The sequence below is a fragment of the Podarcis melisellensis genome, assembly GCF_964234715.1.
Source record: "Podarcis melisellensis genome assembly, chromosome: 14".
Lineage (NCBI taxonomy): Eukaryota > Metazoa > Chordata > Lepidosauria > Squamata > Lacertidae > Podarcis > Podarcis melisellensis.
In genome coordinates, this window is record NC_138546.1 from 32,198,831 (window position 1) to 32,221,769 (window position 22,939).

A 22,939-nucleotide genomic window follows, 5' to 3' on the forward strand; every position below is an offset into this window, starting at 1 on the left:
AATAAAATGTTGAGCTTCTAAAACCTTGAGTACCATTAAATTTTATTCTGTGAAAGTTGACTTTATAATTGATCCTTCAGCCTTCTCAAATGGCTTTTCGAATTTTGGGGGTACAGTGGGGTAGTGGGGACTGAAAAGCCCTGGCATATGGGTGTGTTTGTGTGCAGCTTTGTGGATCCTGTCCCGTTTATCCATGTTGCTATGGAGTGTTATTGGCACTCTCCCTTTCTCCAATTCTGATTTGTGTTTACTGTGTTTCAGTTGCAGGCGACCTGTGAGACCTCATGATCCTTCTTTAGGAGGCAGATTCTGCGAGGATGTTACATCACCACTGCCGGAGGAACCCCGAACTACAGGAAGAATTGCAGATTCAGGCTGCGGTGGCTGCTGGAGATGTTCACACTGTGCGCAAGATGCTAGAGCAGGGCTATTCTCCAAATGGTCGAGATGCCAATGGCTGGACCTTGCTCCATTTCTCAGCAGCAAGAGGAAAAGAAAGATGTGTCCGTGTATTCCTCGAACATGGAGGTTGGTTGACTTAAATGAGGTGGGGGTGAAATTTGACCAAGCATCAAGGATTTTATCCTTCGCACCTTCACTTTAAAATCCTGTTTGTTTGTTTGTTTGTTTATGGCAGTGGTCACATTCAGATGATCACATCTCTGCTTAGTAAGTCAATATATGTGCAAACTTCATGAACCTTGCTTCCCACTTGGTGTGAATATGCAAATGAGATGGGAAATGGCAGCTTGTCTTTCAGTCATGCCTGAATCTGGAAACCGTCACTTTAAAGTTAGCCTCCAGATCTTGACTTGACTGAAAGCAATTAACCATAGTTCCTGGTTGGGCGTAATGGGAAGCTATTGTTAACTGCCGCTTCTTGGCTTGTTCGCTGGAGGGAGAAATGAAGGAACTGCATACCTGTATGAAGCTCACTCATGTTGAGCTTAGGGTTTTATCATCTGAATGTGGCTCTTTTTGCATTTGGCTTCACAAAATGATCAGGTAAGATGGGTAGGACTTAATTTCTGTATTTTTAATTTTCTGTACTTTAAATCTAATAGTGAATTTAAAAAGTGAGTAGGCAAGCTATGGAATTGCAAAATGCACCACAAGGGGGCTCCCCTCTTTTAAGTATTTTAAATACTGTACATACCAGAGAAATAACAGGTTGCAAGGATGCTCAAGGAATCCATTCACTTTGCATCTAGGCTATGTTAGTTTTCTCTTGTTAAGTTATTTATTTATTTATTAAATTTATATATTGCTGTTTATCTGAGGAGCACAGGGTGGTTTACAATATAAAAAAACACAAAAATATATAATATAATAACAAACAGAACAACCCACCCCCCAGTTTAAAAGGCAATAGATTGTTTACTTAGCCAAAGGCCTGGGAGAAGAGGAATGTTTGCAACTGGCACCTGAAGATATGTAATGAAGGCACCAGATGCGCCTCTTTGGGGAGAGTGTTCCACAAACAGAGAGCCACCATCGAAAAGGCCTGTTCTCTAGTTTCCACCTTCTGGACTTCTCATGGATGTGGCAAATGAAGAAGGGCGCCTCAGATGATGATCACAGGATCTGGGTTGGTTCATGTGAAAAGAGGCAATCCTTGAAGTATTGCATTCCTGAGCCATTTAAGGCTTTGCAGGTCGAAAACAACACTTTGAATCGAGCCTGGAAACTAATTGGCAATCAGTGCAATCAGGCCAGTACAGTGGTACCTTGGGTTACATACGCTTCAGGTTACAGACTCCGCTAACCCAGAAATAGTACCTCAGGTTAAGAACTTTGCTTCAGGATGAGAACAGAAATGGTCTTCCGGTGGCACGGCAGCAGCAGGAGACCCCATTAGCTAAAGTGGTCTTCAGGTTAAGAACGGACCTCCGGAACAAATTAAGTACTTAACCCGAGGTACCACTGTATTGGTATTACATTCTCAAACCATCTTGTCCTGGTGAGCAACCTGGCACTGAATTCTGCACTAGCTGAAGTTTCTGAACCACCTGGAGAAGCAGCCACATGTATAACATGTTGCAGTAACCTAGAGGTTACCAGAGCATAGACAACAGAACTTAGGGGTGCAGCTGAGCCACCAGCCGAAGCTGATGGAAGGCACTCTGCACCACTGAAGCCAACTGAGCCTCAAGCGACAGCAATGGATCCAGTAGTGTTCTCAAGCAGTATACCAACTCATTCAGAGGGAGTGTAATGCCATCAAGAGCAGGCAACCTCCCATCTAGCCAATCTAGAAAACCACCCATGAACCGCCTTAGTCTTACCTGGATTGAGCTTCAGTTTATTGGCTCTCATCCAGTCCAATATACCTACAGATGTAAGGGAGAAGTAGAGCTGTGTGTCATCAGCATATCGCTGACAATGTACTCCAGAATTCTGTATGACCTCACTCAGCTGTTTCATGTAGGTTTTAAGTAGAATGTGGAATAAAATCTAATTCTGAGGTACCCCACATTGAAGGCTCCATGGGGCTGAAGAGCATTCCTCAAGTATTACCCTTGGGAAATAGACATCCAAGAAGGAACAGAACCACAGCAAAGCAGTGCTTTGAAACTTTTGTGTAAGCCAACTATCAAATGTAGATGACGATACTGTGGTACCTCGGTTGTCGAACATAATTGGTTCCAGAAGACAGTTCGACTTCTGAAATGTTCTACAACCGAGGCACAATGGACGGTTGGCAAATTCCATTGAGAAAATGGAGAAACATGCCTCAGAAGCCATTCAACTTCCAAGGCGCAGTAAAAAACGGAAGCATTCACTTACAGGTTTTCGGTGTTCGGCTTCCAAATCGTTCAGCTTCTGAGATGCTCAAAAACCAAGGTTCCACTGTAGCAATGTTTAAGAAGTTAAGAGGTTTTTGTGTCTTTGGTTTCTTTGAACTGGTAACATAGTTTTTCTAAACAGCTTCGAAGCCTAGCCATCATTGCAAATGTTCAAAGGGAGCTCATGGGAGTGAAAAGATCTGATTTGGACCTATGAGAGCACCCATCTCTCTCCTCCACCCCTGCACCACCGGTACAGTGTCCCTGGGAGGCTCAGTGTATATTTCCGCATCATTTCCATAGTCATTTGCAGCCCTATTTGAACATAGTCACAGTAGCAGCTGGTATTTGAAGCTCCTTGGGAGTGGCTATTTTACCAGTTTAAAGTTTCTGTCTTTTTAAATGCACCCTTCAGCCTATGTAATAAAACAAGTACCATTCTAAATGTGATTCTAGTACAGACATTTTATTTTTGTTTTAAAACTTGCAAATAGTAAACAAACAACCTGGGAATTAACAATGTGAAAGTGACACAGACTGACCATCCCTAGTTAAGGGCAGTGCTCCAGAACTCTGCACTACAGGGATTGAACAAAAGAAATTGTGTGTTCGCACTTGGGGGGGGGGGAGCAAAGAGAGAGCTATTTGTGCATTAATGGGAAGCCACAGTTCAGAGGTGGCTAAAATGTGGCCCTTCATAAGTTGCTGGACTACAGCTCCTGCATTCCTGAGTGTTGCCTATGCTTTCTGGAACTGATGGAAGTTTGGAGCCCAATATCATCTAGAGCAGTGTTTCTCAACCTTGGGCCGCCAGCTGTTTTTGAACTACAGCTCCCATCATCTCTGACCACTGGTCCTGCAAGCTAGGGATGATGGGAGTTGTAGTCCATACTAGCTGGAGGCCCAAGGTTGAGAAACACTGATCTAGAGGGCCACAGGTTCCCCAACCCTGCCATAGTTAATGGTTTCCAGGAAAGTATGAACATGCCACTGTGTGCATAAAGTGAATTGGAGCCTATGTGCTAAAATGTAAAATTGGTGAATTCGAGATAAGATGGCAGTAAGACTGGAATTTAACGAAAGGGAAACTCTGAGAACTTTTGTGTGGCCTCTTACTGGGGAAATTTCTCTGGAGGCAAGAGCTTATGGAACAAACGGATCCAAGTGAATCATGTTTTGCCAAAATCCAACAAAGCTTTGTATGCCACATAAGTACCCCTTCATGTATCTAATATACATAAATCTACTAGAGGCTGAGGTTTTACTATGGGAATGATTTTGAACACTCAAGGAAAGCATGATTATGTATTTTTCAGTTCTGCTCATGTAGCTCCCACCTTCTGTTGACAATAGTGTGTTTATTGTAGACTCTTCTGTATTACTCCAGTAGAGTAGATTCCTCTTGCTATGTTTGTAAGAAAAAGAAAGATATTTTTGTGTTGCAAGAAATAGTTCTTATGCTTTATCATTGTATATCTTAGATCATGTACATGTATGTCTGAGTGCATGTGCTTCATAAACACGAAGCCCATTCCTTCTACATGGTGCTAACATGGAACTGAGCATTTAATGAGGGGGTCGATTTGTGCCATGAAATATACTACTAATTAATCAGGAGAATAGCACAGAAATAGCCTATTGCTGCCTTAAAGCAGAGCTTATAAATCAGGTTTCCTCAAACTCAAAACATACAAACTACAAAAGCTGTAGTCTCAAAACATCTGGAGGACTGAGTTTGAGGAAGCCTGTTATAAATGATCAAAATGCATAAAGAGTTGGCAAGTTTTAGCTTAAACTTCAAGTATTGCAAATTGTATGATCTTTTAAGGTCCAGTAGAATAAATTATGACCGTTTTTTATCCTTCCTGTGGTAAGTGTGGCCAGAAGATGGCAGTACAAGTGCTTGCAAAACAGATTTAGAACTGCAGTGAATTTACTCCCAAAAATTACTGTGTGAGTCTTGATGTCTAATAATCTCCACCTGTTCCCTAGTTATGCAAATATTCATCAGAATATTTCATAGCTTCGATATCCAATTATTTTTTTATTTCACTATTCGATATCTGCCAGTTTATATTAGCTGTATTTGATAGTTCCTAAAAAGTATTTGACATTAGCCATACTTTGACAGGTGGTAGGCAGTTGTATGTTAAAGTGGTTTTAGACTTTATGAAGGGAATCCTGTAGGCAGTGATATCTGTGATACAGCTCTTGGACATTACAGAGCATTTTGTAGCATGTTCTAAGGTGGTTGCTTAGTTCACACAGGGCAATGCTAAGCTGCCTCATTCCCCCTTGGCTGTAAATTGCAGAGGAAAGTTCAGTAGTGGTGGGCAAACTGTCTTCCAGCGAAAGTTTCAAAATCACTGTACTCATAACAGTGTGCTGACAAGGAGCATGCAGTAGTAGTATTTAATATTAGATTTTGAAAATATAAATGTAATTTATAACCTAAATAGGATTATAGCAGCATCACTTGTTATAATACTGTCTGTTAGCATGAGTTTTTAAGTTGTCATGCAGATGCTTTATCAGAAATAGTCTAATTTAAATAGATTGGCTTCTTCTATTCCTTCCAGTATCTACTGAGTACTTACAGACTTTCTGGAGTTGTTCGTTGGGCAGAGTGGTTTTTGTGTGCGTGTGTGTTAAGAGCTAGTCTTAAAACTACTTGGTTTAACACCTGCACAAGATAATAACAGAGCAAGATAGTTACGCTAACAGTGTTGCCCTAAAGTAGGGTTGCCATATTTTCACCCGGCCACTGTTTCCAACTGCCGAATCCCGGCTATGTCCAGGAAATTCCGGACGTATGGGCAGCCCTACCCTAAAGTTCTAGAGCCCTGTTAGATGATTGGGTAGAAAAATATATTTTTTTAATTGGAAGCTTCACAGTAAAGCCAACCCAAAAAAACTATGCTTGAACAGAACTTCAGGGACATGCAGGAAGAACATGAGATTAAGGTTTGGAGCAGCTGGGCTGACCTCAGGCTTGCTACACCCTTGGGAAAGCACTTGGTGAAAACTTCTTAATTCATTTCCTGGCCACCACAGTATTTACCCCTGTTTTTTCACCTCATTTTTTCCTCCTTTGCTTCCTGTTTGTCTTGAGAGAAACAAACCACCAGCACTGGTCTGCACTTAACCTATACAAGAAACCCCCCATTTATGCAGAGGTTACGTTCTGAGGCACCGTGTGCATACGGGAAATCATGTATAATTGAAGCACCCATTGGAAAAGCCTGCAAACACCCTCTAAAGCTCTGGAAACCCTTTAAAAACCAGTAGTCCTACCAGACGGCTAGAAATGGTGGCACTCAGTCTTCCTCATCGCTGGAGGAGGACGATTTGCAAACAATGATGAGCAGGGTAGACTGGTATCCCCAAGTGCTTGGTTGTAGGTCAGATTCACTTGGTGGGGCTGATGGTGTATTGCAAAAGAACATGGGGGTGGGCAGCTGGCACTTTTGTCTCTTCAGCTGGTCAGGGCACGTTTGGGCAGCCTCCTGGTCCACAAATGCAGCTTCAATATGGGTGCCAATATTCTTTAAATTAAAATGTCATTTGAAACGGTCCAGCCAACCACAGTAAGTGCACATGCAGCCTGAGAGTCTTGTTGTGCAGGGTGCTGCCATTAATGGGGATACACTAGCAGTTTATGTCCTCTAGACACAGGTTCAGTGCCTCATGTGCCTTCACCAGGGCCTCAGTGTTTGAAACTCCCATTGTTCTAGGCACATTTTGTGACCAGTAATTTAATTAGCGTGAGCAGTTTCTGATCTCTGGGTGCAGTCCTGCGCCTAAGTTTTCAGATTAGAATTGTAGAGAGAAAAGGAAGGCAGGACCTTTTTCTTCCACCCTACTTCCAGCTACTCTCTGAAGACTGGAGAAGAGACCCTCTTAAGAATATTAGGGGGGTGAGCGGGGGAAGGACTAGACCATGTGAAAAACGAACATAATATTTTAGCTGCAGTTCATTCATTTTCAGCTTTGTATTCTTGTGATTTAAAAAAGCATACCTAGACATTCTGTCATTGCACCCATAACCTAGGTTTAAGTTGCCATTTTTGTTCCTAGCTTTCATATCTGTTTCTAACACTGGGCATGTAGATGGGGACTACGTAGCATGTAGTTGGGGACTATGGCAGTTGCATGTGTACATGCACTTGCTGCCCCTGATGCCAGATGGCCGTGGTATAAATAAATTGTTATTTTTTCCTTGTACCTTAATGGCACATATTCTGGATTCATTCTTGCCAAACTTGCATGCCACACACACACACATGCCACTCTAGAAACAGTCCAGCACTTCCTATTTCTCCTCCAGTGTTGGTGATGCTGTGTTTAGGTGCCGTATCAAACAACAGCTTTAAAAAACTCCTCCAAAACAATCGCTCTCTCCCTATCTCCTTTCTCAAACTCCCAACTCTCCACAGGCCTCAATGGTAGATGCAAGGGCTCTTGGGACTGCAAGTACAAAGGCCTGTGGGATTGCTAGGTGCTGTTTCCACTCCTTTTCTGACTGTTTCATGCCTCTTCTGAGGCTGTTTTAGCAATTTTTATCATTCACTCCCAGGTATGGCGTGATGCACGTATGTATGGCGACACACACACATTGAATGTACATAAATGATGGGTTGCCTGTAGTTAGCCTGTGGCTTGTTTCCTTCTTAAGTGTAGCAGAGTTAGGAGCAGGGGAGAAGCAAAGCAGAGGTGTTTGAGCAGTGTGCACAAGTTTGCACTGAATCTTAGTTTTTAAAGTGGTTTAAAGTTGTATTTTAGCCAGGCCAATGTTTTAAACTGTCCTTGCAAATATCTTAATCTTGTATGCAGATAATGCCAGTGTATGTATAAGCAAAACTACTCTTAGAAAGGTTGGGGGGGGAGATATGTGTGTTGTGTTGGAATATCAACTCTACACTGGTGGGTCTTTAAAGAATGAATCCAGATTTCTGGGGATAGAGGGAAATCTGTGATATTGTTTTTTATTTGTTACCTTATTTTCTTTCTCCTATGGCTGGATGTTTCCATGCCTGAAAAACCTTAATTTTGTGAAATGGCAAACCCAGATTATTTTCATTTTATAGAAAATGCTTTTATCAAGATGATCTGAAATAACATGTAGCTTACATACTTTGGAAATGCTGTGAACCACAGAGGGCATTCTTTCTTTACCTTATACAGCATTGTGCACTCCCCCCCCCCCCCCCGCAAAAAAATAGAAGCTCATCTTGCCAGACCACAATACATCTGCATCTTGGGCCAGCAGATGTTACTTCACATGCTTCTTTTTAAGACCAAGAAGCACAACGCAAAACAAAACACAGAACACAGAAACAAGCATGACATTTTTTAGTTGAAGGAGCTTTGATGCATAGAAATACCTTGAGCAGTTGGGTTTAGGTTTGTTTTTGACCAAGATGTGGAAACTGAGGAGGTGAATTGAGATGAAGCTTACTACAAGAACTCTGCATCAGTTAATTCATATTTCAAGCAAATATGAATTTCAGTGAATCTACTTCTAATTTGAGCTGTTGCATGAGCTGGATGGATAGTTGCTCTGTATGAGGCAGTTTCCTGTGTTCCCATTAAAAACATTATAAATCACAACAGCACTAAAAACAATTAAAAAGACCTGATTAAAATGATGCATGCATATTAACACCTTTTCTGAAAGCACATACTTCTCTTATAAAAACAAAATAAAGTGTAGAGTGTGGAAGATCAGTGTCTTCCTTCCGCTAAAGTGTTCATTGTTCTACTGCAAGCAGGTTTAGCAATTAGAGTAGCGAAGTATCAGTTAGTTGGTGCAGCCCTGTCATAATAGTTAGACAGCAGAGCAGTAGCTTTTACATTTCCCCCCATCTTCGTCTTTTCCTGGTTTGGCTTGTGGGGGGGGGAGGGACTTGCTATGGTGGAGTTAGGCTGGAAAAGGAGCCTGCTGCCAGGCAGAGTTAGGAGCAAAGACTTCTTCAAGAAAGGTATCAACTAGCACCTGTGGTTAAAACAAGCCATGACTTTGCATTGTATCATGTTGCCAGACAACAAATCATGGTTAGTCTGCTGAGCTGCATTCAGATGTCTTAACGAGCCACACTTTGGCTAAACAAGCTGCTGTTCAGCATTATGCGTGAACCAGGCTAATACGCAATAATGTTGAGTCTGTTCAAAAGGAGAGTGAGTTCACCCGTTTGCTACTACGTTGTGTATTTTTGTGTGTTCTTACTGTAAACCATCCAGTGATCCTTGGGTGAAGGGTGGTATAGAAATTGAATAAATAAAAATAAAATTCACTTTTTCAAATAGACCCATGTTCCAAAATACAGCCTGCACCTGAGATTTTTGTTTATTATTTATTATTATTTATTCAACAGCCTCTGCCCTGGCTCTGCCAAACCACATCTTAAATTCTCTGAAGTTATAAAGCAACTTGTATTTTGAGGGTTACTACTGAATTGGAAAATTGCATACAGACAACAGTTGTGTGCCAATATTATCAAATTGTTTGGATCAGCTAAGACTAGAAAGTCATAAAGTAAAATTTTACATATTTTCAATTGGTGAAAGAGAAAGACTAGCTCTTTCCCTAACTTTTTAGATCTTTCTCTCTATCTGTCTATCTATCTATCTATCTATCATCTATCTATCATCTATCTATCATGTCATCTAGCTAGCTAGCTAGCTTTTATTACGGTAAGTAAATAAAATGAACAGCTTACAGCATAATATAAGAACTAATTATTATCAATTGCAAGATGGTTCGGTAAGATGATTTTGTAGGACACCCTCCCAAGAATTGTAACAATGTATAGAAAAAAATTCAGATGCCTTTTTGTGTTCTCCTGATAATAGCTAACCCATTGCAATTTTGTTTAACTTTAGCTGATCCCACAGTGAAAGACTTAATTGGAGGCTTCACTGCTCTACATTACGCAGCTATGCACGGCCGAGCTCGGATTGCACGCCTAATGCTGGAATCAGACTACCGCGTTGATATCATTAATGCAAAAAGTAATGATGGCTGGACTCCTCTGCATGTGGCTGCTCACTACGGCAGAGACTCGTTTGTCCGTCTCCTGCTGGAATTCAAGGCTGAGGTTGATCCACTCAGTGACAAAGGTACTACACCACTTCAACTGGCTATTATCCGCGAAAGGTCCAGCTGTGTCAAAATACTCCTAGATCACAATGCCAACATTGACATTCAGAACGGCTTCCTGTTGCGCTATGCTGTGATCAAAAGCAATCATTCTTATTGCCGGATGTTCCTTCAGAGAGGGGCTGATACAAACTTGGGGCGCTTAGAAGACGGGCAGACGCCATTGCACTTGTCTGCTCTTAGGGATGATGTACTCTGTGCACAGATGTTATACAACTATGGTGCAGACACTAATACAAAGAACTATGAAGGACAGACTCCGCTGGCAGTTTCAATAAGTATTTCTGGAAGTAGCCGACCTTGTTTGGATTTCCTACAGGAAGTAACAAGTATGTATACTGGAAATCTTTAATCAAAGTCCTCCAATGGTCTTTGGGGGAAGTTGGTGGAAAAATGAGTTTCCTACTTAGCTGGTTATTACTTGAAAGTTTAGGCAGGCCCAGAGAATAACCACTATTTTCCCCTTCAGAATCATGCTTGTACTTCAACTTGTATACATTCCTCCTGAACTAACTTGGATTCAAATCCTGAATTTTTTTTGTCAGTCCTAGTCAATCAACAGTTCTGCATGTGGCAGGAAGGTAACAGAGAATGGAGGCTGAGAAGTGTAAAATACATTTTTCCAAGGTCTTTCTCTGGTTTACAAAGGAATGCTCAAAAACTGCCCCTTGCTCATAAATTATTTTTCACTTTTCTTTGTTCTTCATTAGAATGGGAGATGATACTGAATTATTTATCCCTTGGGGCTGCGAAATGAGCCTGGTTATTGTGTTGACATCCTTTGGACCTCACAGTGATATTAACATGTGTATGTTGGTTCTTAAATTATAGATCTAAGCAATTCGTGGTTGATACTACTTACCACTAAGTATTATTTTCACCATCAGTCTTCTTCTCTTCTTCATTGGTGATCAAACTTTACCAAACCAATTCTTTTTCCAGCAGTTGCCTGACACAGTATTTCATCTTGGTTTATGCTTATGATGCAGTGTTGACATGGTTAATCTGTACTGTTTTCCTTTGTCACTAAGCCCCCAACTTATGCACATTTAACTTGTGCACATTCAGCTTGACATGCATGGCAAAAAAATTAAGAAGGAGTAGAGTTTCGAGGAAAATGACTTTGGTAATCCCACCTGCCATTGAATCTGGTGTGTTTTGCCTATACAGTGGTGCCCCGCAAGACGAACGCCTCGCAAGACGAAAAACCTGCTAGACGAAAGGGTCTTCCGTTTTGGAGGCGCTTCGCAAAACAAATTTCCCTATGGGGTTGCTTCGCAAGACGAAAAAAATCTTGCATCCCCCCGCGGGTTTTTTTCACTTTTTTCGCCCTTTTCTTAAGCCGCTAAGCCGCTTATCAGCTGTTCCGCTGATAAGCCGCTTAACAGCTGATCGCTGGAAGCCGCTTGACAGCTGTAGCGCTAATCCGCTAAGCTGTCAATGGGCTTGCTTCGCAAGATGAAAAAACCGCTAGACGAAGAGAATCGCGGAACGAATTCTTTTCGTCTTGCGAGGCACCACTGTATGTGATTTTGGCTTTAGGCATGATCCCCAGAACGTAACCCCACTCAAGCTGCAGGCTTACTTTTGAAGTAAAATCTAGAGTATACAGAATAGAGCAGAGCCAGAGTTGTTCTTGTGACAAAACCATATTATAACAATCAGCCTGTTACGTGTTCTCTGTATGATAATGATATCTCACCGTAGGTGGAACTTGTCAAATGTAGGTAGCATGTAACAACCAATAGTTCCAATTCTGTTTAGTAGCAATCACTTGTCTTATCTCTAGTTATTGCTGAGATGTGGGTAAGACTAACTCAGCTGTATCTGAGGCTCTTACATTCAAGAAGTGTGTGGTGTGTGTATGGGGTTTGATTGCTGAATAAGCTCGAGGAGGCATGTCATAGGTATGTAAATTATCTGCTCACTGAATTTGTACTTCCTTTGAAACTACAGAGGGATTAATTTTAACATACAGGTTTAGTAACAGGTGTAATACTAAACTTTGCATCAGCATTATATAAATGAAGTTTGGGCTTTTGTTCATTCTCCCTCACGTCGCTATACCAATTTCTATTCTCTCTAGTTTACAGAAACCATTAATTTATCATCATTTAAAAAACAACAACAACAACGCAGATCTTTAAAGCATTTCCTTATTTTTTTTTTAAAAAATGTCCCAGAAAACTAATCCTTTCCTTTAAAACAAATAGACAGGTTACTACCATTTGCATTGTCAGTGTTTTTCTGGACTTGTAGTTTTCCTTCATTTTTCCTTCACCCAGTTTTCTTTGCATATAACAATGCATTCATATCCTAGTTACTTTGTATCCAGGCACTTTCTCTGCAGAGTTTTTCTTCCAGCTTACTCTCCTCCTACCCTAGCAACTTCCTGCTTAGCACCCTCCTCTGTGTGTCATGTGGGAATTTGGGATTGGTTTTTTTCTTGAACACTTAAACCTTTTTTTAAAATTGTGCTTAACTTTGCATATGTTCAGATTTTTGAACATTAAGGCTGCAGTCCTAAACACCTAGATTGAATTTTGCTCCATTAGACTCCGTCGAACTGACTTCCGACTAAGGTATGTTGGATTGCCCTTCACCACTATAGTTAAGTAATTTTTAGTAGCACTGTTCCTATCAATGTCTCTCTTTTTAAAAACTTCTCGGTCTCCTTAACCCTACAGTGTAATTTTGATCTTTTTCAGTGTCCTTCATGGATTGTACATGGATTCTATACTGTCTTTTTCTTTTCATCACCTCCCTTCTATTGTCATAATCATTTAACCTTTTAAACATGTTCAGTGCTGTAGGCATGTATTCTTCTGATTTTGATTGTATGACTTTCTTCATCAAAATGTAACACCACACTAGCACTGGCTAAGATTTGTGGAATGGCTGAACTGAAAGATCTCTGTGCTGATTTTCTTCTGAGCCTATCCCTTCTAAGGCTTGCTTTGCTCACGTTCTGCTTGGCATACCTTCAGCACTACCCTTGTACAATCCTTTGAATACTTAAGCATTGAATAAGCAGCCACACTGGCCTCCTCCCTACACCTGTTGTTTTTCTCTTTCTGTTTCCCAGTGCATCCATGTGTAGCACACCCAGTGATCCTTGGGGATGGCCTTGGGCCTCTCTTGGCCACGTTGGTCCTATTGCATACCCTCCTTAAATGCTTTTGACTTGGCAGGAATGTGACCTTGAACTGTGGTAATGCCTCTTGCTTCCTGGATAAAGGGTGGAAAGGGTTGTGCATGTGTGCTGACTTTAGCATGCCTGCAATGTAGGCAACTGTACAAAGGAAAGTCACATCCATTGCTTGGCCCACTCTTGCCTTTGGTCCCGTTCACCATGCAGCCCTTGGGATGAAAATGGTTCCTTGCCCCTGATTTAGGCCTTATTCCCAAGATTTACTGCATTTGTCTCTGCCTCTGGGATGCCATTTGACAAGTTTGTATTGTACTTTAGCTAACTAAGTCAAGACCGCAGGGAGAGTACTCCCATCACAAAAAGTCAGTACAGGATGTGTCCATTAGTAAGTGGATTGAGCCACTTCCAGCTTTTTTGGCAAACTTGCGACAGGCTTATGAAAAGCCAAGGTGCAAACTCATTCTTATTTTTGTAAAGGGAGTGGTTAGTTGAGTTGCAGCACTTCCTTAAGCGAAAACCTCCAATGTGTGGAAAGCAAATACATTCAGCTTGAGAGAAGGCTCTTCAATGTTGATACACACCAAGCCCCAACATGAAAAGGTCTTTGTCACCTGTAGCCATGATGGTAGCGCTGTATTTTATATTATGTGATAGTGTCTGAACGCATCCCTCTGCCCATTTCACCCTAGGTTGGCTTTGACAGTTTGACTAGGTGGTAATAACTGTTTGTGGCAACAAAGTATAAAGCTGTAGTTACAAGGTTTATTACTGTGTTGCAGTAGTCTAAGCAAAAGGCACATTACTGCTCTAAGGAGCTTCCATTGATCGAAGGGGGCCAGGCAGCTTTAAGGCTGGATGCTTGGAATGTGGTTTCCTTGATAATCATAATCAGAGAGGACACTTAAACAAGTTAGTCTTCTCAAGGGAGATTATTTAATTACATTTTGTATCTTTTATACTACTGTACTCCCTTTGTTAAATTGAAAGATTTGTGGATTGAAAAGTAATTTGAAAGCCTTTTAGATCCCCCTTTCTTTAGACACCTTCAACTGAAATGAATCTAAATTTTCTTTGCCAAAATTTGAAAAAGTGTGTTCGGTGTTTTTAAGTCGTGCAGTGGCTTCCACTCCTACGTAATTTGAATCCTTTGAAATTGAGAACTTCATGGAATGTAGTTGTGGTCAATGGGGCAATTTTCCTGCATCAGCATCTTTCAATGTGTAGGAAAATATTCTATAACTTAATACGAAGTTTTAAAATCATTTACTTCAATTAATGATTGTAAACCTCCTCTGCTTTTCAAGTCAGGTTGTAGCTGATGGCTTAGTTCATCCTCTAGCAGAGATGTTGTTTTTATGGAACTAATGTTATAGTGCATGTGATATTGTAGACTCTTCATGCAGTACTAATCTCCCCTTGTTAGGCAGCTGATAGTCAAATGCCAGTTTTAAAATAAATAGTGTTTTATGAGACGGGGGCAGGCTTTTATGTATGTTGGAGATGGATCAGACTCTTTCAGAGAAGAGACATCCTAGGTTCTTTTGGGCATGGAAAATAGGAGGCTAAACTTTCAAAGGGTTATGTAGCATCTGAGGTGGGTGACTGTTAGTCAAAGCAAACTCCCTGACTATCATATTCCAAGCACATTTTCAAAGCATGCATGTTTGCCTCAAGAACATAACTGGGCTTTTTGTTCAGGTAGGTGCTTTGATATTGCGGTATGTTTTGTGTGTTTATCCCCAACAATCCCTTTATTCAAACCCCCCCAAAGTACTCTGTTTCAGGGAGGTTGGGCTGGCTTTGGGCATTGCAATACAGTATAAAAGTGAAATATCCAGTGTACTAATTGTAAATGGAGCTAAGCTATAACATATGCTGAAGTCTTGCTGATTTAAATAATGCATTTGTAAGTGTACCACCATGTATAACTGCACACTGTGTGCAGCAAGTTTGAACACCATGAGCATGAGCCGCACTTCTATTGGGCTTGATCTACAAAGTGAAATAAGCTTTCAGCAAAAAAGAGACCTTGTGACAAACGGCTGTTATCTCAGGATTTTGGAGTTTAGTTTCAACCACTTTTATAGTCTACTTTTACTGATGCTGGGGTTGGGGTGGATTTCTTACATTCCTATTGAATCTGCATACAGTTGCTGTTGCCTGCCGCTGTGTTAGGCAACAGTATTATCAGTCTGTATACCAAAAAGGTGTTATGAACCTGTAGCTTGAGGCTTTTAAAAGAGCTGGAGTTTAATTGCAGCATTTTCAGGTCACCAAACAATGAATGGGTGAGTGGTAGTTATCCCTTCAGTTTTGCAAGCAGATTTAACATAAATATAAATGGGTAGGCAGTTATTCAATTTCTTATCCGCCCTTTACTGCAAGTTCCCAGGGCGAGTTACAACAATAATATATACAATTATAAAACAAAATAGTTACAGCCATAAACAAAATTGTAAACAATTACAAACAATTCCATATATAAAAATAGAACAGACATTTAAAGCAGTTCCATAAATAAAAACCATTGAAGTTTATTCCAGTGCAGATGCAAGACTGCACATGAAGCTATAGGAACCCTGCATGTGAATGTCTCAGGCTTTAAATGATCATCAAACTGTATTTTTAGTATTTGATTGTAATGTGCACTCTGTTAAAATCATGAAGTGGGGAGAGTGGAGGCAACACTACTTCGAAACCAAAAATAGCAACAGGTCATTTGACTTCTATAAGGCAACAGTGCATTTTGTAGGGGTGTGAATTGCTTCTTTTACCTCACTCTCCACTTGATATAAATCACAGAGGCAGTCAAAATAATGACAATTTCCTTTTCCTTAAAACAGCTTTCTGGGACTGGTGCCCATTTATAATGGTGTTTTAACTTGCAGATTTCACCTGAATTATCTAATGAAAGACGTTTTGGTTGTTGTATGTATTTTTGAGGCAGATATAAATTAGTTTAACTTTAATTTCACACCTATCCCCCCCTTTTTTTTTGGCTTAATATTACTGTTTTGGAGCCTTTTACACAGTAGATGGTAACGTCAAATATAGTTCATTGCTACCTTGAAATTTATTATTAACGAAATTAATGAGTACCTATACTAGCTAGACAAAACATGGCATATATCTAACTCACATTTGAAATAATGTTCTCCATAGATTCTGTGCTTTGTGGGTGTGGGGCGGGGAAGGGAAATGTTTCTTACGGGGGGGGGGCTATGATCTCACATTCCTTTTGAGAAACCAATTAAAACATTTTTTGAAAGAAGAATAGTGGTGGGTAGGGGGGGGAAGTCTGCTCTTTTCCAGCTATGTGGAATTATATTGCATTTTAGATTGTTACTTTTTTGTGGGGTGGGGGTGGAATGAAAACAAAAAGACAAAGCACTTCTTTGCCTTCAGTGGAAACGTTGGGTCTTTGTGGGCATCCAAATGATCAGTGCAAAATTTTGCCGTGATGGAAAGTTCTTTTTAATCTATGCTAAGTATAAGAAATGTTATACTGGAGAAAGAACCTCATTGTTTCTGGTCTCAAACTATCATTTAAAACCAGGCTTTGGTATGCATCTGAAATGGAGGGTTAAACACTAGCTTTCTCCCATTGAGGTAACTCTTCTGGGAGAGAGAATTTTTTCTTTTATAAAGATATGTTATATCATTGGCCACAAGAATCTAAAGCAAGCTACAGGAGGTAGATTTTTTGGGGCAAGTAGAGCAATTATTTTTTTTTAAAAAAAAATTGACACTCTTGCACAACTAAAATGATTTCACCAATCAGCAATCAATCAAGGAAAACTAGAGAAGGAGAAATATACCAGCATATGAAAGTACATAATTGCTCTGATTTGATACTCTTGATTCATTCGTATTTTAATTTTAGACCACCAGTTTATCTTTTGACAATGATGGTTTTATTCCTCATATAGACCGCAGACAGAAAACCAAATTTTGTGCTTCTGGTCTAGTTTGCAGGTCAGTTGCTGCTCTTGTGATCCTGTAATGGGACTGTTGCTGATCTGGGGAACGACTTGTGTGCTATTGAAAAGCCTAGAATGACTAAAGTTGTGATGGTATGTCAATAGGCCCTGCTCACTAATCTATCAGTGCATCAAATCAGGCCAGCAGCACGGGGGAGCAGGACCTTATAGCTTATAGCTATCTATATTTTAATATATCTTGGAGGTTTGGTATCGTACGTAGTTCATTTTTTGATTGCTGCAGTTCAGCATTTGGAAAAAGTAACTTTAAATGCTTTAAATACAATACTGCTTGGTATCAGTTTTCCACAACTTAGAAGTTGTCCCGTCCCCCCTTTTCAGGCTGCTACAAACAAGATTTTGAAAAGTATTCCATGTCCCTAGTATGGGAATGGATTTTCAGAGCAGGGCAGGTGTTCGCTTACAACAATATGATGACTACTTTGAAAATCTAGCTGCCAGATAGACTTGAAAATCACAGCGGGTTTCGTTGCCTGTGGTGAACAAAAAAATGTATATTTAGGCCAGGCTGGAAAATGTTACAAAAAGTTGTTAAGGATGGGAGCTTTTGGGTCTTTAAAAAAAAAAGTCTGCTTCTATAAGAAACTTTGTGGTCTAGTAACTTCTGTAGACTACAAATTGCCATATATTACAAGTATAAGGATAATATTAAGGGTGCTAGGTAACTGAATCTCAAAGGCACTACGAACTTATTAATGGCTGAATTGTAGACTCTAATTAAAATATTTAGGTCTTTGGGCTGTTGTCTTTAATAATAATAATAATAATAATAATAATAATAATAATAATAATAAAAAATTTATTTATATCCCGCTCTCCCCAGCCAAAGCCGGGCTCAGGGCGGCTAACAAAAATAAAACAGTACAAAAGTACAGTACAAACAACACTCTAAAATCATTCATTATAAAATTGATTCAAATCAGGCCACTGGCAACCAGTCCTGTGCCTGCCTTCCTGTTTGTGATGGAGTTTTTTGTCATTGGGTTGTTTTTTTTTTACTTTCCCATTGCCGTATCTGCTTCATTAAAACAACAAACAACCCACCCATCCCCTGATACTTCAAATGATAACATGTCTGTGCTTGCTGTCAGATGAAATATGCTAGAAAATACACTGTTAACATATACCTATTAGACTGTTCACTCGTAGGAATCAGCTTCTTTCTGGAGAATGGCCAGATTTGGTTAACACAGCAGGAGAAGTTAGCGTTTCTAAAGGGTTCCCCTAAGCAGGTCTTAAATTGCTGAGGTTTCAACTCTCACTGTCCTTTCCCACAACAGAAAAATGTTCAAAGGTGGCTGCCATTCAGATTATTTTAAAAATGCTTCTTGTGGTAACATAATATGCAAACTTACTTTTAAAGTCAAGTGAAGCTTATGGTTGTAACTCATTCTTTTACTTTATTTATAAAGACTGCAGAATAATATCAAAACCACTTAATGGAAAAGTCACAACACTGTTGATTTCTGTGTTCTGGAATCTCTTGGTTTTATCTATGATGAGTGAATATGCAGGCTGAGGGGTGACTCATAAGGTCATTTTTAGCACAAATTCATGTTTTCTTAAGCCTTTGTAATATAAGGCTAGCTGTGCAGCTGTGCATCGTGGCCCCATTACATGCATAAAGAAAGCAGTGCTCAGATTGGAGTCCCAGTGCTTTCAGGAAAGAAATTTCTATGCTTGTTGTTCAACTTCTATTGGCTATATAATATGTGCAATATGTTCTCCAGTATATTGTATAATGATCAGGTCTAGAAGCATGAATCTACTATATTTCATTTTTTATGTTCTGTTCTCCAACAAATTTGGGGTCATGCACCAGGTTCCTCCCTTTCCCTTCAACCACACAGCTGCCATATGAGGTAGGTTGAGCTGGGAATTGAAGCTGAATCTCCCTGGTTATAGCCTGTCACTGACCACTACATCAAGACAGCTTTATTAATTACCACAGAAATTTGCAGAGACTATTTTCTACCCGGATGTGACCTCACTCATGAAACTCCAACTGCTTCGTCCTATATATACACTGTCGTGAAAGAGTTGGCTGTGGGTTCCCATGGCATATAAACACAGCTAATTTGACATAGGTACTCCTGTATTCTGGGAGAATGTAAATTCGAAGACTTCACACACTTCTCACATGGAAGTAATGTTTGTATAGAGAATTGGGCTTCCTTGGGAAGAGTCTTAAGAGAGGAGTTAACTTGTGGGGAGGTGAGTAGAAACAAATATTTGTATGAATGGAAAGTAATTTAATTAGATTTCTCAGTCACTGTTCCCTCTCTGAGATTTTATTTTGCGTTTGTCAGACACCATCCAGTTTTGCCGGAACTCATATGTAGAACATATCAACAGCAGTACAAGGAGACGACTTACCCCAGAGGGCAGCCACAAATTCTCCATCCCCACAATTGCCATGGGGGTGGACCATCAAGATCCCAAATAAATGGTTCACCCTCCTCACCCAGAGGAGGGGAGTCACCACAGTCTCGCCCTGCTACAGCCAGATACGACAATTCACAAATCGGTCCCTCTTCCTCCTTGAGGATGGAGCCCTAGCCTCTTCCCCCAAATGGGGTTAGGGATGGAGGAAACACCTTGCCCAGTGAAAGATGGGAGAAATAAATGAATTAGGAGACTGTTAGCGATTGCATCAGCATTTCAGTTCCCTTTTCCCCCCTTAGTTTCCAAAACAAATCTTTAGATCACAGTGTTTTCTGTCTTACTTTTTTATTTCCTTTAGCTAAAATTAAAATTGCATAACATTAGGAATAAACATTAATACACTGGAAAAGGCGAGATCATACCAAAAATGATGAATAATGGCTTACAACATATCTAAACTTATATTCCCAGAAGGTCATTAAATCTATTTTTTATCAAATGGAGTTTCACAAATTTGATTCTTAGAATCACAAATAAAATTAAGTTTTAACATTATAGAATTTGGAATATGGCTATGAAACCAGTCCCACAGTAGTGAAGAATTTCACCACATACTCACAAAAGGGGGAGAAAATGCAGGTGAAGAACTTCACAAAAGCTGGTCAGGTTCAGCATAGCACTTACTATAACACATCGAAAAATGTGGCAAACACACATACCTTTTACAAAGCTTATGTAATACAGTATAACCAGTGCAATCCCAGATCTTTCCTCCTTTCCCCCCTCCTGCCCCTGCTGAATAAACCCCATTACAAATATTTTGCCATAGTTTTTAATCTAGCTTTTTAGGGTATTTAGATTTTTGACAGATACGCTTTGGATTATGTTTGTAATAAATGGGTCGCATTTAAATTGATAGTATCTCAGAGGGTAATATGTAATGGTAGAAGCAAGTGATGGCATTAACTAAAATAATTATATCTTTTCGAGGTACTAAATGTATATTAAGAGATTTGATTTTCTGTGGCTTGTTTTGTTCTAACAGTTTCTTATCTAGTAATCAAAGCTTATCTAATTTTCACATACAGTCTTCCATCTGAGTACTGTATTTACAAGCATCCAGTTATAATGCTACTGGGGCATCATCTATATATATAAAAAATCTCAACTAACCAACATAAATATTAATTTGAATTTATGAAAAAAACCAAATCTCTTAATATACATGTAGTACCTCGAAAAGATATAATTGTTTTAGTGCCATTACTTGCTTCTACATTACATATTACCTTCTTGAGAGATACTATCAATTTAAATACGACCCATTTATTGCAAACATAATCCAAAGTGTATCTGTCCAAAAATCTAAATACTCTACTTCTATTTAATAAAGCTGACTGAAAATCCGGTAAAATTTTATTTCTCCTTCTGATAAATGCTTTGTCCATTGTAAATAAGAATTACAGTTGCTACTTTCGCTTTACAGCTGATAAATTGAAATATTTCTGATTTAGTCATCTCTCAATTTACGAGTTTATTTTATTTATTTAAATAACTTTTTTAAAAAAACCCCAAACTTCAAAAGTAGCTTACATAATAGAACATCAAACAATATACAAAAAGATGGCAGCCCAGCATTTTAAATAATTTCTGAAATGGAAGAAATTTAGGAACAGTGTTAATCAAAGAAAGTAATTCATAAAACCACAGTTATAAGGGGGAAAGCAGCAATTTTGTAAGACAAGTATTTGGTAAGGGCTATAGCTCAGAGGAAGAGCATCTCCTTTACATATGGAAAGTCTTTCGTTCAATCCTTGGCATCTTGAGATTGGACTCAGAATGTTCCTAGTTTGAAACCCTGGAGAACAGCTGCTGGTCAGTGTAGACAATACTGCACTAAACTTGATGGGCTGGAGGTCTGTCTCTGCATCAGGCAGTTTCCTATGTGTTAAGACCAAATGCCCTCCTAAAGATCCATATTTTAATCAACCACATAAAATCAAAGTATTGGAGTCTGACAGATCGCACTTGATAGGATGTTCCACATGGTGGGTGCCAGTTTGGAAAAGGCCCTGCTCATGATAGCTGCCCATTATGCCTCATGAGGGGAGAACTTTGGAGTGAGGACTCATATGTTGAATTGGGCACATTGAAAGGAACATATGGAATTCCCACTGTATCTTTACGTTGCAGTTATGCATAATCATATAAAATCATAAGCTGATCTCTTATTTAAAACTCTAAAATTATTGAATATATCAAATATTTTAATCTCAACCATTTTTCAGTTTGAGCACATCCTAATGGTCTTTGCAAATTCACTTGAGGAACAATATCCCCAAAATCATTCTCTCTTTGAACTAAACTATCCAATTTATCACCAAGTTCTTTAAAGTTGTTTACATAAACATGTACTTTATTCATTGATGTTTTTAATCTTTTTTGACACTCTTAGGTTTCTCAGTATATTCTTTCAATTCTTGTGTTTATCTTCTGAAAGTTTGAATTCCTTCATTAAATATTTTTCTCCCTTTCCTCAAGAGACTATATTGGGATCTCTTACCCAATTAATTTTCTCAGGAATTTTTGGAGTCATATCCACAAATCAACTTTGAATCATTCACTCCCCAGTATATTAGCAGGACTATCTTAACTGTAAATCTTTCATTTCATCCATCCCACAGACAGAATCATTATCATATCAATATGTTTTAGAATTCTTTTTCAAATAATCATATTTCAATACCGCCCAGTCATATCTTGCATAATATATATTGTGCATCTCCCGTATACAAGAAAATTGTAGAAAATGAAGTGCATAATGTTGCATCAATGCTGGGCAGTTTGTAAACTATAAACATTTTCCAGCTTAATACTATATTTCACTATCCCTTACATACTATAATTTATATTGCAACAAACCAGTATAAAAAAGAACATTGAAATTCCAAATCCTTATTAGTTCAGAAAATAACAGTCACAAAATCAAATTGGAATTTAGTATGCAGTAATGTTTTCGACATGCATTTCCGAATAGGGTCGTGGTAATATTGGTTAACGTTCCAAACAGTCAGAATTCTCAGATTTTGCTGAACACTTTTATGAAATGGTCGCACCTTTTGATGATCTAAGTCACTTGTACTGGTGAGGTGGCCTCCAGCCATATACAGGTGTACAAAATACACACCTGGAAGTGAGTTGCTGTGGCTGGTCTGTGTTGGAAATGGAACTTGTTAGCTGCCCTCTCCCCCCTGGAAAAGGTGGGCAGGCTCACCTGACAGCAGCTACAGTTTTCGGAGTACCCAGCTTGACAGTTCTCAGCTTCTGTCTCTTTGAAGTAGTATTGCATTCACTGAACTTGAGCCCCTGGGATAGGGTGGGTTATAAGTGTTTGCTTAAATCAGGCTTTTCAACTGTTGCCTGTACCAAAGGAACAGACAGCTGTTGCCTATGCTTC

The 22,939-nt window shown here is 39.5% G+C and overlaps 1 protein-coding gene across 2 annotated transcripts in view; it reads left to right on the forward strand.

Annotated features, from left to right (window-relative positions):
- ASB7 (ankyrin repeat and SOCS box containing 7) overlaps positions 1 to 22,939 on the forward strand; it is a 37,707-nt gene that overhangs the window by 9,015 nt on the left and 5,753 nt on the right. For both annotated transcript variants that reach the window (XM_081888755.1, XM_081888756.1), the window contains exons 4-5: positions 262 to 528; positions 9,669 to 10,274. In XM_081888755.1, the coding sequence (XP_081744881.1) occupies positions 318 to 528; positions 9,669 to 10,274 (817 nt within the window). In that variant the 5' untranslated portion in view covers positions 262 to 317. The remainder of the gene's footprint in view (positions 1 to 261; positions 529 to 9,668; positions 10,275 to 22,939) is intronic.